The sequence below is a fragment of the Oryctolagus cuniculus genome, chromosome 7 (assembly GCF_964237555.1).
Source record: "Oryctolagus cuniculus chromosome 7, mOryCun1.1, whole genome shotgun sequence".
Classification (NCBI taxonomy): domain Eukaryota; kingdom Metazoa; phylum Chordata; class Mammalia; order Lagomorpha; family Leporidae; genus Oryctolagus; species Oryctolagus cuniculus.
Genome location: NC_091438.1, coordinates 149371344 through 149383470, shown reverse-complemented (window position 1 = coordinate 149383470; position 12127 = coordinate 149371344). Strand labels below are relative to the sequence as shown.

General features: G+C 64.1%; 1 protein-coding gene across 6 annotated transcripts in view; it reads left to right on the top strand.

The window, feature by feature from the left end:
- Positions 1–12127, top strand: part of ALPL (alkaline phosphatase, biomineralization associated) — a 56020-nt gene extending 43893 nt beyond the window's left edge. For all 6 annotated transcript variants that reach the window (XM_051856745.2, XM_051856744.2, XM_051856746.2 and 3 more), the window contains 8 exons: positions 688–862; positions 1381–1556; positions 4772–4915; positions 6593–6662; positions 8455–8589; positions 9896–10087; positions 10411–10530; positions 11135–12127. In XM_051856745.2, the coding sequence (XP_051712705.1) occupies positions 688–862; positions 1381–1556; positions 4772–4915; positions 6593–6662; positions 8455–8589; positions 9896–10087; positions 10411–10530; positions 11135–11400 (1278 nt within the window). In that variant the 3' untranslated portion in view covers positions 11401–12127. The remainder of the gene's footprint in view (positions 1–687; positions 863–1380; positions 1557–4771; positions 4916–6592; positions 6663–8454; positions 8590–9895; positions 10088–10410; positions 10531–11134) is intronic.

Sequence of the window (12127 nt, the reverse complement as noted above, 5' to 3'; positions counted from 1 at the left end):
GGCGGTAATTTCCCAAGCTGCCCGACCAGCATCCGGGGCAAGCTATAGCACCTCTGCGGCCAGCGGTCCCCTTGCCCTAGCCCCTCCCCTTGCTGACCTCTGACCCCGCAGATTGGCTGCACCTGCTGTTGTGTCTGGTGGCAACAGACTCCTGCCGGGCGGTCTCTGCACGCAGTTCAGGTTCTCTCCCGGCGTGTTCATGCTAACGCTGTTTGGCACCTTGTTACTGGCAGGGGTTACATAACGTCCCCCAGACACTGGTCACAGCGACCGCGGGGCTTCCTGTGCCTTCCAGGAGTTGTCAGGCTGCTGGGGAAGGGGACAGGCCGACGGCTTCAAGGGCTCTGTGAGAGAGGCCCTCCCTCTCCTGCGCCCCCCCCCTTTCTCCAGGACTCACCTGCTGGCCCACTCTGTGTCGGCTCCCGCAGCCCCACAGCCCGAGAGAGGCCTCGCTGACCTGCCCTGACCCCTGCTCTGCCGCCAAACACTTCTCCATATGTTGGAGAGTCAGGACCCACCCTTCCTGCCGCCCGAGCCAAGGCCTGGGTTATAGGTACAGGAAGCAGCAGCAGGGCTCAGCCTGGCCTGCAGGGGCCTCCCCGTGTGCCGCACCTCCCCGTCCCCTTGGAGGTGAGCAGAGGTAGGGGTGAGGCCGGCCCTCTCCTGACCCTTGCTTCCCACCCGCAGACCTACAACACCAACGCGCAGGTCCCCGACAGCGCAGGCACCGCCACCGCCTACCTGTGCGGCGTGAAGGCCAATGAGGGCACCGTGGGGGTGAGCGCGGCGACCCAGCGCTCCCAGTGCAACACCACGCAGGGCAACGAGGTCACCTCCATCCTGCGCTGGGCCAAGGATGCCGGTGAGTGGCAGGAGCGGCTCGGCTGCCTGCCCGTCTGACCTCAGCCTCTCCACCTGGACGGTGGGGAGAGGGTGGAGAAAGAAGCCCTCGCGGCTTCCAGCTCTGATGCGCTGGGCATCTGGGACACGGGCCTGGGGTCCCCGCCACGCCAGGGGCGGCTCCTAGGCTCTGAGCTCAGGTCCCGTCCCCGAGTCTCTCATCTTGACCGTGAGATGGCCGTGAACGTAACGTGGCTGCCCCACACTCCACCTCAGAGCCCTGGAGGGCCCCTGCGGAGCGGGGTTCTGTATGATCCCAGGTGGAAGGGAGGACTCCGGCCCGAGTGCTCACAGTTCCGGGTGTGGGGAGGGGGAGGGGCTCACGGCAGCAGCCACCCCTGCCTTGTGCACACACGGGAAGGCCGAGGCCCAGGTGGTCAGCGGAACTGACAAAGGCCAGTGGTCAGCTGGGGTGGGAGAGAGAGCAGCCAGGCCACCCCATGGCATATGAAGCCAACCCCTCCCCACCCTGAACCCCAGGGAAAGCCGTGGGCATCGTGACCACCACGAGAGTGAACCACGCCACTCCCAGTGCCGCCTATGCCCACTCAGCTGACCGGGACTGGTACTCGGACAACGAGATGCCCCCGGAGGCCCTGAGCCAGGGCTGCAAGGACATCGCCTATCAGCTCATGCACAACATCCGGAACATTGACGTGAGTGTGGCGTGGCCGGGGCGGGCGCGGGCGCGGGCGACGTGAGGCGGGGCCTGTGGCGTGGCTGGGGCGGGCGCGCGCGACGTGAGGCGGGGCCTGTGGCGTGGCCGGGGCGGGGCGGGCGCCGTGAGGCGGGGCCTGTGGCGTGGCCGGGGCGGGCCTGGGCGACGTGAGGCGGGGCCTGTGGCGTGGCCGGGGCGGGCCTGGGCGACGTGAGGCGGGGCCTGTGGCGTGGCCGGGGCGGGCCTGGGCGACGTGAGGCGGGGCCTGTGGCGTGGCCGGGGCGGGCCTGGGCGACGTGAGGCGGGGCCTGTGGCGTGGCCGGGGCGGGCGCGGGCGCCGTGAGGCGGGGCCTGTGGTGGGCGGGAGCCCTCAGGCCTAGGCTGGCCCGGCCCCCCACACACCTGGGAGGGCTCCCAGCCCATTAGGGGATTTGTGGTTGGGGCAGGCAGGCACTGGAGGGTTTCTCTGCGGTGTGGCTGTGGAGTGACCCCTCACGTGCCCACCGCACCCCAGAAACCAGGCGCCTGGGGATTATTCCGTAAATTGGAACTTGGCGCTATGCCCCCCCCCCAGGAGATGGGCTGCACAGTGGCTGAGCAAGGGGAGTGCCTGCCTTGCGTGTTCACGCATGCACAGAAAGGCATGCGTGTGTACGTTCAGCAGCAGGTTCAGAGAGAGCTGGCAGATGCAGCGGTTAGCGCAGGCTCACTTGATGAAAATTCCTGGGTTCTTGTCCCTGCCCAGGCTTTTGCTAGCTGTGTGACCTTGGGTCAGCTGCTTAGCCTCTCTGAGCCCTCCCTCTGTGGACTGTGTCTCCCTCACAGAGCTCAGATTGCAAGAAGCAAATAAAGTAATCCCTGTGGGGAAGTGCCCAGAAAAATGGTAGCGTTTCCGTGTGAACCCCACGTCCTGTGGCCCAGAACACGCACTTCCCCTGAGCAGGCCTGGGGTGCAGACAGCACGTCTCTGCACTCCTCAGTGAGCGCTCTGGCTTGTGTCATCTACTGGGGGGAGGAGCTGAGCCTGGGATGGGGTTCAGCGAGGCCCAGAGAAAGCCCCACATCCCAGCCACCCTTCACCTGTTTCTCCCGGCTCCTGGACAGACTCACCTGTCTGCTGTCCCCCTGAGTTTCCAGGTGCCACTGGCGCCTCTGTGAACCCATACCCCCCTTTTCCAAGCAGTGGCCGCAGCACCCCATTTCAGGACAAGTGGACCTGCCAACCCCTCTTCGGGGGCAGCCACCAGCCTGGGGCCACTGTCCTCCCTGGGCCTCGGTTTCCCCGGCTGCCTCGGCCCCAGCTGTTGGAGGCCGCGCTGAGGTCACGGATGGGGAAACATTTGTGCACACACAGCCTGTAATTACGGGCTGTGCTTGCCGAGCTTGGCGGGCCAGCCCGAGACGGGGTCAGGCGCTTCAGGGACAGAGGGACCACAGTTCAGGCTGGGGGAGGGGGTCCTCGGGGGGCGTGGGGAGTGCGAGCCGAGCAGGGAGAGGGTGGACCTGGGTGGGACCATCCTACTCCTCCCTGCTCTCTCTTCCTTTTCTCTCCCAGCTCCCTCTGCCTCTCCAGCCCACCGCCCCACAAGCCCCCAGCCCCCCAACTGCACATGAAAGAGAAATCCTGATGGCCACCCTAAAAATAAATATCTTTTGCTTAAAAAAAGAAGAAAGACACAAACCCAAAGCCCAAAGCCCGATGCCAGTCTGTTATTTGGAAGTTTAATGAGCCCGGGTGCAGGCCCTGCTGGGGACGGGAAGCCTGGGGCCTTCGTTTTCCACTGGAAAATGCCCAGGGGTCAGGTTCTGTGGGAACGCTGGGAGACATGGGTCCTGTGGCCTGGGGTCCCTCGCGCCTTCCCCTCACAGCCTGCCCCGCCCCCAGAGCGCCTGGTTGTGGCTGGGAGTGAGGCCTGGCAGCTCGAGTACCGCCCCCTGGAAGCCTGCCCGGGGGTGCTGGGGACCACGCTGGACTCTGCAGTGACTCCTGTGACAGGCCTGGCCTGGGGTGGGGGGAGGGGCAGCCCCCATTTTATAGACTAGAACACTGAGGCTCAGCATGGTTGGGTGACATACCCTTGGCCAATGAGCACCAGAATCAGGATTCAAACCCATGTCTCATCTGTAAGCCTTCCCAGGGGCCCAGCGTCCAGGCTAGTGCTAAGGCACCTGCCACCCCCCTGACCATGGGGCTGGCCACCTGGCTCCCCGTCTTCCCCATACAACCTAGGCTCCAAGAGAGCAAAGTAGAAAAGGGGTCTGGGAATGGAATGGGGGATCCGGGCCAGCCTCAGCTGGGCTCTGCTTTCCCAAGGTGTCAGCCAGGGGCAGTGGCCTGGGCTGGCGCCCGCGGTGACAGAAGGACACCGGTGTGGTGGTCACCACGGGCGGCGGCTGTTATGCTCTTGGCCCCCATTTTAAAAATAGTCAGGACTTCAAACATGGACTCCCAAGGAAAACAAACAGTCCCGCGTCCGTCTGCCGCACACAGCAGCCGCGCTGGGTAAAATTAGCCCGGCAGTGACTACACAGCCGCGGGGCCAGCCCCACTGTTTGCCCAGGCTGCGGCCGGCTGGCTCCCAGCTGGGCTGCCCCGGAGACCTCCCGGCTGGGGCCTCCGCCAGTGCATCCTGCCTTTCTCTGTGGGAGACGAGGCTCCTGGAGCCCCCGTCCTGGCACCTTGGATGCAGCAGGCCCTGGGGCCGGACTCCAAGTAGCTCAGGGCTCAGGTGCTGGCTCTGCCGCTCACTGGCAGTGCGGCCTTGGGGGCATGAAGTCACAGTTCTGCTTCATTTCTGTATCTGGGACCCACGTGGCACACATGGCCCTGTGGTTCCAGTACCAGGTCACGTGGGCTCGTGTGTCTTAAGTGCTCAGTGCCTGACAGCCTCTAAGTGTCTTGTTCCTCTCCAGGGGGGACTTAGGGGTCAGGCTTCCAGAAAGCCAGGGTTGGGGGGCAGGTGAGCAGCATCTTGGATGTTTGACCCAGAAGCCCCAGTCCACAGTCCCCTTAGACACGATCTCACATCCCCTAGCTGAACACTGGAGGCCTAGAGAGGCCTGAGCCCAGGACCCAGCCAGTATCCGTGAAGTATCTGTGGAACAGTATCCGTGGAGTGCTCTGGGTGCCTGAGTCCAGGGGGCCCAGGCTTCGGCCACTGAGCCAGAGGATGGCCTGGAACCCTGGTGTCCTGATGGCTCTGTCTCCTACAGGTGATCATGGGTGGCGGCCGCAAGTATATGTATCCCAAAAATAAAACTGACGTGGAGTATGAGGTCGACGAGAAGGCCAGGGGCACGAGACTGGACGGCCTGGACCTCGTGGACATCTGGAGGAGCTTCAAGCCCAGGCACAAGGTAGCAGGTTCAGGTCCAGAGGTGGGGCTGCGTGACGCTCTCCCGGCCTCCGTGTTCCCTTCTGTCAAGTGGGGGCCTTGAGTGGTTCAGCAGAGGGATGACTGGCACCTGGCAGGGAATCCGGGAGTCCCCTCCCCTGGGAGGCCGCCGGGCCCAGGAAGACCCTCGTGGAAACTCAGCCACCCTGCGCACCCACGTGTGTGGTCACAAAGCATGAGTCAGATGGTCAAGGACCCAGGGAACGCTGCGGGCTAGATGGTGGGAAACGTGGGACCTGCAGGCACCCAGAGGGGACAGACCACAGGGTGGGGCCAAAGAACTCCCAGCTCTCAGGAGGAGGGTGTAGGGAGGCCCCACGAGGGGTCCCAGAAGGCCTGGGAGCAAAGGAGCCCACAGGGCATCCCCCTTGGCCTGGGGAAGGGAGAGGGCTGGGGATGAGAGGAGGGGGCTTGGGAAGGGCCCCAAGCTGTGGCTCTCTGGGGCGGCCTCTGGCCCTTTAAATCTGCGCTGCGGCCGGCCGGGCCGCTGGGGTCTGGAAATGACTGTGGTCTGCTGAAGACAGTGGGAGCAGCCTGGCAGCCGCTCTGATGTCACTCTGGGCTTGGGTTTCTCAGGGCTCCAGGGCGGCCCCCCCCAGAGGCCTTGTGGGATGAGGCTGGGCCAAGAGGGAGGCGGGGGCCGGGGTCGGGGGAGGCGTGGGACTGGGCAGCTCTGAACCCACTCCATTCCTTGTGAGTTAGCTCAGGCCAGCCCGGGGCCCCTTCTTGGCCTGAGCAGAGACCTCTCCCTGCCCGGCCTCAGTTTCTCCTCGTGGAGCCTGGTCCTTTCTACCTAGGCAGGGTGCTTACCCTGGGGCTCAGGTCAGGAGAAGGGGCCCAGTCCACGGCCCTGAGCCAGCTAGGTGGTGTAGCGCCTTTGGGCCCACCTAGACCACACATTCCTAGAAAAGGTGCCCCAAGAGTGGGATCTGGGGTCGGTTCCCTCCTTACTGCTTCGGAGTGGCTGTGTCTGCACATGCGCCTCAGTGCCCTCATCTGTAAAATGGGCTGGGAAAATAGGAAAGCTGCCTCAGGGAACCAGGGCTGGGAGTGGACCCCCACTTGCTTAGCTCCCCCTGCCCCTCCCCCAGCAGCCCCTGATGTGTGGAAACCTCTGATGCCAAGGCCTTTGCCAGAGAGGGCGAGGGGCTCCCTAGAGGACACACAGTTGGTTCGTGGCAGTGCTGGGACCTGCAGTCCAGCGCCGGGCGGGATGGCCTGCCCGCCAGCCTCTCCCCGCGGTGGTCCTGCCCCGGGGGAGGCAGCTCCTCCTTTACCCCCCTCCTAGATGAGCCGCCAAACCAGAGCTGAGGCTTTGCTCCTTCTCCGGCTCCCCACAGCCCCAGACTCACGGCTCGCACCCACAGTGGGCACCCCTGGACACCTGCACCTGCCTCTTCTTTGCCCCGCAGTCCACCTGCCTGGTATCCTCCTCCCTGACCCGGGGCAGATCAGGCCCTGGCTGCGTTAGGCCTCGTAACTGTCCTTGTTTTTGTCATTTCTGAAGGTCAGGCATGTCGGCGGGGGTGGGGGGAGCATCTTAAATGGCAGGAGGAAACAGTCGAGTGCCCCAGCCTCGGAGTCCGCGGGGGCGGGTCCTCCGGCCCCTACAGGTGCTGACACAGGCCCTTCCTCCTAGCACTCCCACTTTGTCTGGAACCGCACTGAACTCCTGGCCCTTGACCCCTACACTGTGGACTACCTCTTGGGTAAGTGCAGGGGGTGGAGTGCCCAGTGGCCATTTAGGGGCCTTTGCTCTCAGACTCCAAGGGCCTGGGAGGGGCAAGGTGGGGGGTTCTGGTTCATGGGATGAGGCTGGCACGGGCCCCAGCCCCAGCCCGGCCCCATCAGGCACGAGGAGAAACCCAAGAACCGGAAGCTCACAGGGGAGTGGCCTGCAGCTTGGGACGCAGCCCATAATGGCCTGACCTGGGCAAGCCTCACCCTGCCTGGGATCTGGGACTTACAGGCTGCTGTGCTGTAGAGTGGGGACCTGGAGTCGGCTCTGCTGTGTGGCCCCGAGGCCGGAACCAGCTAAGTTGTCTCTGTCAGTCCCAACAGGCGGTTGTCCCTCCCCGGAGAAGGTGAAGCAGGCGGGGCCCCAGACCGAGTCTGGACCCAGGAGGCTTGGTGGAGCAGGACCCTGAGTGCCGCCACCAGGTACCAGGTGGAGGGTCAGGGCTTCTCCCACCTGCCGCTGTGAGCAGAATCTGCCAAGGGCACAGCTCTGGGTCCTGGCGGGGTCAGTGGAGCAGGAGGGGACCCCCCCACACACACACACCCAGCTCTATGCTCGCCTGGGTGGCCTGGTGCACCCTCGGCACCAGCTGTGGGCCGAGTGGGGCTGTGCAGGTGCCCCTGCAGCCCGAGTGCCACGCGAGGGTCAGATGACCCAAGGCCGGGTTTGGTCCCACTCGGCCACTGTACGCCGTGTGACCTTGGGCAAGGGCCTCCCCTGCGGGTGCCTCAGTTTCTTCTTCTAGGAAGGGGGGTGACGTGTCTTATCAAAGGGCGTGGTGGCAGCGTCTGCCTGGGGCTGTCATGCCCATTCAGTGATCCGTTATTAAGATCGCTGTGGAACGAGGCATCTGGAAGCCGTTTAAGCAAGAGGAAACATTTATCAGTCGGAGTTTCTCGGGTCAGGAGTTGGCTGGGTCTCACGAGGTCGCAATCATCTATAGACCTGCCCAGGGCTGCAGCTCGGCTGCTCCTGTGGCCGGCAGGGTGACCTCCGTTGTTGGCTGGCTTCCCCCAGAGACCCCAGAGGGTGCCAGGCCCGAGCCAGAGCCCTGGCCCTGGAAATCTCCTGGCACCATCTGGGCCGTCTTCCCCAGGAATAGCAGGGCTTCCCTCGCCCCTGTGGGCATGACTTCCGGGAGGTGTGGCTATCGGTGCCCTCTTGGAGGTTGGCTCCTCGTGCGTCCTGAGCGCTCAGGACTGTGTGTGGACCTCTGTTTGCTGGAGCTGCTGTCTGGCTGCAAGCCTACTCACTCATGGGAGGGCGAGGTGTTCTGGGAAGATGCCCAGAGCCCGAAACAGCGAGACACAGAAGCTGGTGACGGGGCAGGGGCTATGCACGAGGGAGAAACCCGAGCTCAGGAGCAGAAGGGGCTTGATGCCAACCCCTGGCTGCTTCACTGTGCAGCCCGCCGTGCCCTCCAGCCGCGACCTGTGATGGGGCACATGCCCCAGCTGCCCCACGGAGTCCAGGCCACAGTGCCGTGTCCTGGGCCTTCCATGCTCCAGGTATAGTCACAGACTTGAATCCTAGTTAAGAATGGCAAGGTTATCAAGCCCTTCGGAGCCTCGGTCTTCCTGCTCTGAAAAATGGGCATAGTGATCCCCCTCCCCCACTGTGGTTCTGGTTGTGAAGATGAAAGGAATTGTGGGCCCCAAAGAGCCACCAGATAAGCCCCACTCCACCCCCGAGTTGGAGGTGGTGAACCTGTGTTGGGGGTGCCTCGGGCCATCAGCAGGCCTGTCGCCTGGTGCCGCCCTCAGGTCTCTTTGAGCCGGGGGACATGCAGTACGAGCTGAACAGGAACAACATCACTGACCCGTCGCTCTCCGAGATGGTGGAGGTGGCCATCAAGATCCTGAAGAAGAACCCCCGAGGCTTCTTCCTGCTGGTGGAAGGTAGGGCGCCCGCCCTGGGAAGGAGCTTCGGGAAACCGTCCCCTTGGAGAGGATGGGTTTGGGGGTTGGGGGAGGGCGCTGTGGCAGGTCAGGAATGCAGTCCAGGAAGGCTTCCTGAGAGAGGAGGCAGCTTCCTCCTTCCGGGGAGTCTCTGAGACCTCCCCCCTCAGAGGGTCCTGGCCTACCTGCCTGCATGCCCAGGCGTTCTCAGTGCTGTCTGGGCTTCCGTTCTTGTCCTGGTGCTGCCCCCTGCTGGCCGTGTGACCCGCACCTGTACATTTCAGTAAAAGGAGGCCAAAAATCCTCCCCTCCCGGGGGAGGGCGATCAGCCTGCACGGAGAGACCAGAGACACGGAGTACTTGGACCAGGACCCAGCAGAGAATACATCCTCCGTGTTTCTGTGCTTATCACTCTTGTGATTACACAATGGCCCGGGTAACAGGAAGGATGAGGAAGCCATCAGGATTCCGAGTTGCAACGCCGGGCCTCCGTGGACGCTCGTGCTGCCTTGCCAAGATCTGCGTGTACATGCACCCTCACCGTGTGCACTTATGGACTTGGGCACCTCCACCTTCCGGGGGCCAGCGGCCGCCAGCCCAGCTTGGCTGCTTTCTTGCCAAACTCCCACTGAAGCTCAGTGGTCTCGGCCTGGCCCTCAACAGGCCTGTGCTGCTGAGGAACCAGCCAGGAACCAGCGGCGGCGAGCGTGGGCTCCCCTGGGAGCTGTCCTCCTCGTGAGCTTGTGAGCAGGGCCAGGCCGGGCCCACCAGGCCAGCTGCTCCCGCAGCCACAACAAAGGGAGGCCCCGCCCGGCCAGCCTGCCCGGCCAGCGGCCAGGCGCAGCCTGGTGGGAAGACAGGCGGCCTGGCGCCCAGGCTCAGGACCCTTGGAGCTGGGCGTGTCCAGCCAGGCAGCGTTCCCTAAGGTCACCCTGCCCCAGCCGTGGGCCAAGCTTGAAGCCAGGCCCCTGCCCTCACCACGGGGGAGGTGGCATGGCACTTGCAGAAGCCTGCAGACCCCACCCAGGCACTGAGGGCTCATGGAAAACCAGGGGCTTCCGAAGGAGTCACATCTGACTTCCAGTCCGCTTCTCACACGTGTGCTTTGGCCCTGACTGCTCCCTCTCTGGTCCCTTGGCAGCTGCGTGGCTGCCAGAGGGTGGCAGGTGTGGGGCAGGCCCAGAGCAGCTCCTGGCAGAGGGTACCATCCTTCTCTGTCACAGAACGGTTAACCCAGGGGAGGGCCATGGGGTTGGGGGATGCACGGCTCCCCTTCCCCCGCTCACTGAGGCCTTGGTGTCCCAAGGAGGCAGGATTGACCACGGGCACCACGAGGGCAAGGCCAAGCAGGCGCTGCATGAGGCCGTGGAGATGGACCGGGCCATCGGGAAGGCCGGCACCATGACCTCTCTGGAAGACACCCTGACCGTGGTCACCGCTGACCACTCCCACGTGTTCACCTTTGGAGGATACACGCCCCGTGGCAACTCCATCTTTGGTAAGCGGGCTTCCTTTGGTGGGGACACGGGGCACGCCCAGGGTCTCTGTCTGCCCGTCTGGGAGCATGAGTGGGTGGGAGGAGCAAGCCCGGGCACCTGCTCAGTAACACAGCAGGGGGGAAAGGTGCTGGCAACGGGTGGGTGGGAGGACACGGGATGAGGGATGGAGTGAGCTGTGTGCGTGGGCGCGGTGGGGGGCTGGCCCCATGGACAGTGGGTGGGAGGAAGAGAAGACGGGTGGGTGGTGGAAGGGAGGGGGAAGCCCAGCGAGTGCCCGGGCTGGGGGCTGGGGCTGGATTCCCTGTGCTCCGTCCCTGTGCAGGCCTGGCCCCCATGGTGAGCGACACGGACAAGAAACCCTTCACTGCCATCCTGTATGGCAATGGGCCAGGCTACAAGGTGGTGGGCGGCGAGCGAGAGAACGTCTCCATGGTGGACTACGGTGAGAGCGCCCCGGCCAGGGCGGGAGGGGGAGGGCGCCCCTCGGGGAGGAGCCTGGGGACACAGCGTAAGCTTCTGGTCAGCAGCCAGGACTTGAGTCCAAACAGCCACAACTGAACGTCACAGTGAGGCAGCCCTGGGACCCTGGGCGCAGAACGCTCAGCCCCTCCCGCCACCCCACACGGGGCTCTGAGAGCTTCGCAGGGTTAGGCAGGTGCAGGTGCTGGGTGTGTTACACGGCGGCTGCTGCTGGCTGCATGCTGCTCCCACGCCTGAGGCTTCCCAGTTAGCCCAGTTCCATACTGGTGCACAGTCCTTTGTTCTGGATTCCTCCGTGGTGATGCCAGTGGCCAGTCTCTCTGTCGGCTGACTCCAGATCAGACGGCTCCCACGCCATTCTTTTTCACGCGTGTTTTTCAGTGGGGGGGGGGGGGGTAGAGAGTGTAGGCTGCTGTGTCGGGCAGACTCAGGTTTGAATCCCACGGCCCTGGGGGAAATGCCTTCTCCGCACTGAGCCGCAGGCCCTCATGGGAGCACTGAGGCCGGCCAGGCAGGGGGACGGAGACCCTGGCAGGCTCTCAGCATGTCTTCCTTCTGACCCCCAGCTCACAACAACTACCAGGCCCAGTCCGCTGTGCCCCTGCGCCATGAGACCCACGGCGGGGAGGATGTGGCCGTCTTCGCCAAGGGCCCCATGGCGCACCTGCTGCACGGTGTCCACGAGCAGAACTACATCCCTCATGTGATGGCTTACGCAGCCTGCATCGGCGCCAACCTGGACCACTGTGCCTGGGCCAGCTCTGCCGGCAGCCTTGCCCCGGGCGCCCTGCTCCTCCCGCTGACCCTCCTCCCCCTGAGCGTCCTGTTCTGAGGGCCCAAGGCCCGGACACCCACAAGCCCAGGACAGTTGCAGCCTCCTCTCCCGGTGCTGCCCACTGCCCAACAGCCCACACCTCAGGGGGCGGGGAGGCTGAGGCCACTGCTGCCTCTGCACCTGCCAGAAAGGGGACCCAGGAACCAAAGTCTGCTGCCCAGCTCACTCCTGTATGGAATCCTCCACGGGGCCAGTGCCTGGCCTCCTGCCTCCCCTCCCTCTCCTCTGCCCTTTGGCCAACAGGGTAGGTTTCTCTTGGACAGGCAGAGAGCACAGACTGCAGAAATGCCCAAAGCATCTTATTTTTCTAGCAAATATACTTCTTCAGGCCCAGAAGCCCTGCGGCCTCCACGGAAGGTTCCGGATCCGAGCTCCCACTCCCATCTCCCCTCTGGAACTCACCGGGCCCGGTCATGCTCATGGCCCTGTGCCCATGCCCAGCCCCCACCCCCACCCCGCAGGGGTGTCCAGGGCTCCCGCCAAGGCTGCCCAGGGCTCCCAGGAAACCACCTCCTGGGACTGGCGTCCACCCCAGGGGGGGGCCGGGCTGGAAGAGCCACCCAGTGGGGCACCCACGCCCAGCCGCAAACATACGGGCCAGCTCCTCTCTGAAGCGACTCTCCTGTTTGGAACGGCAAAAAAAAAAAAAAAGAAAAAAAAATTCTCTCTTTGGTGCTGGTTCAAAGGGAACAACAAAACATTTAAATAAAACTTTCCAAATATT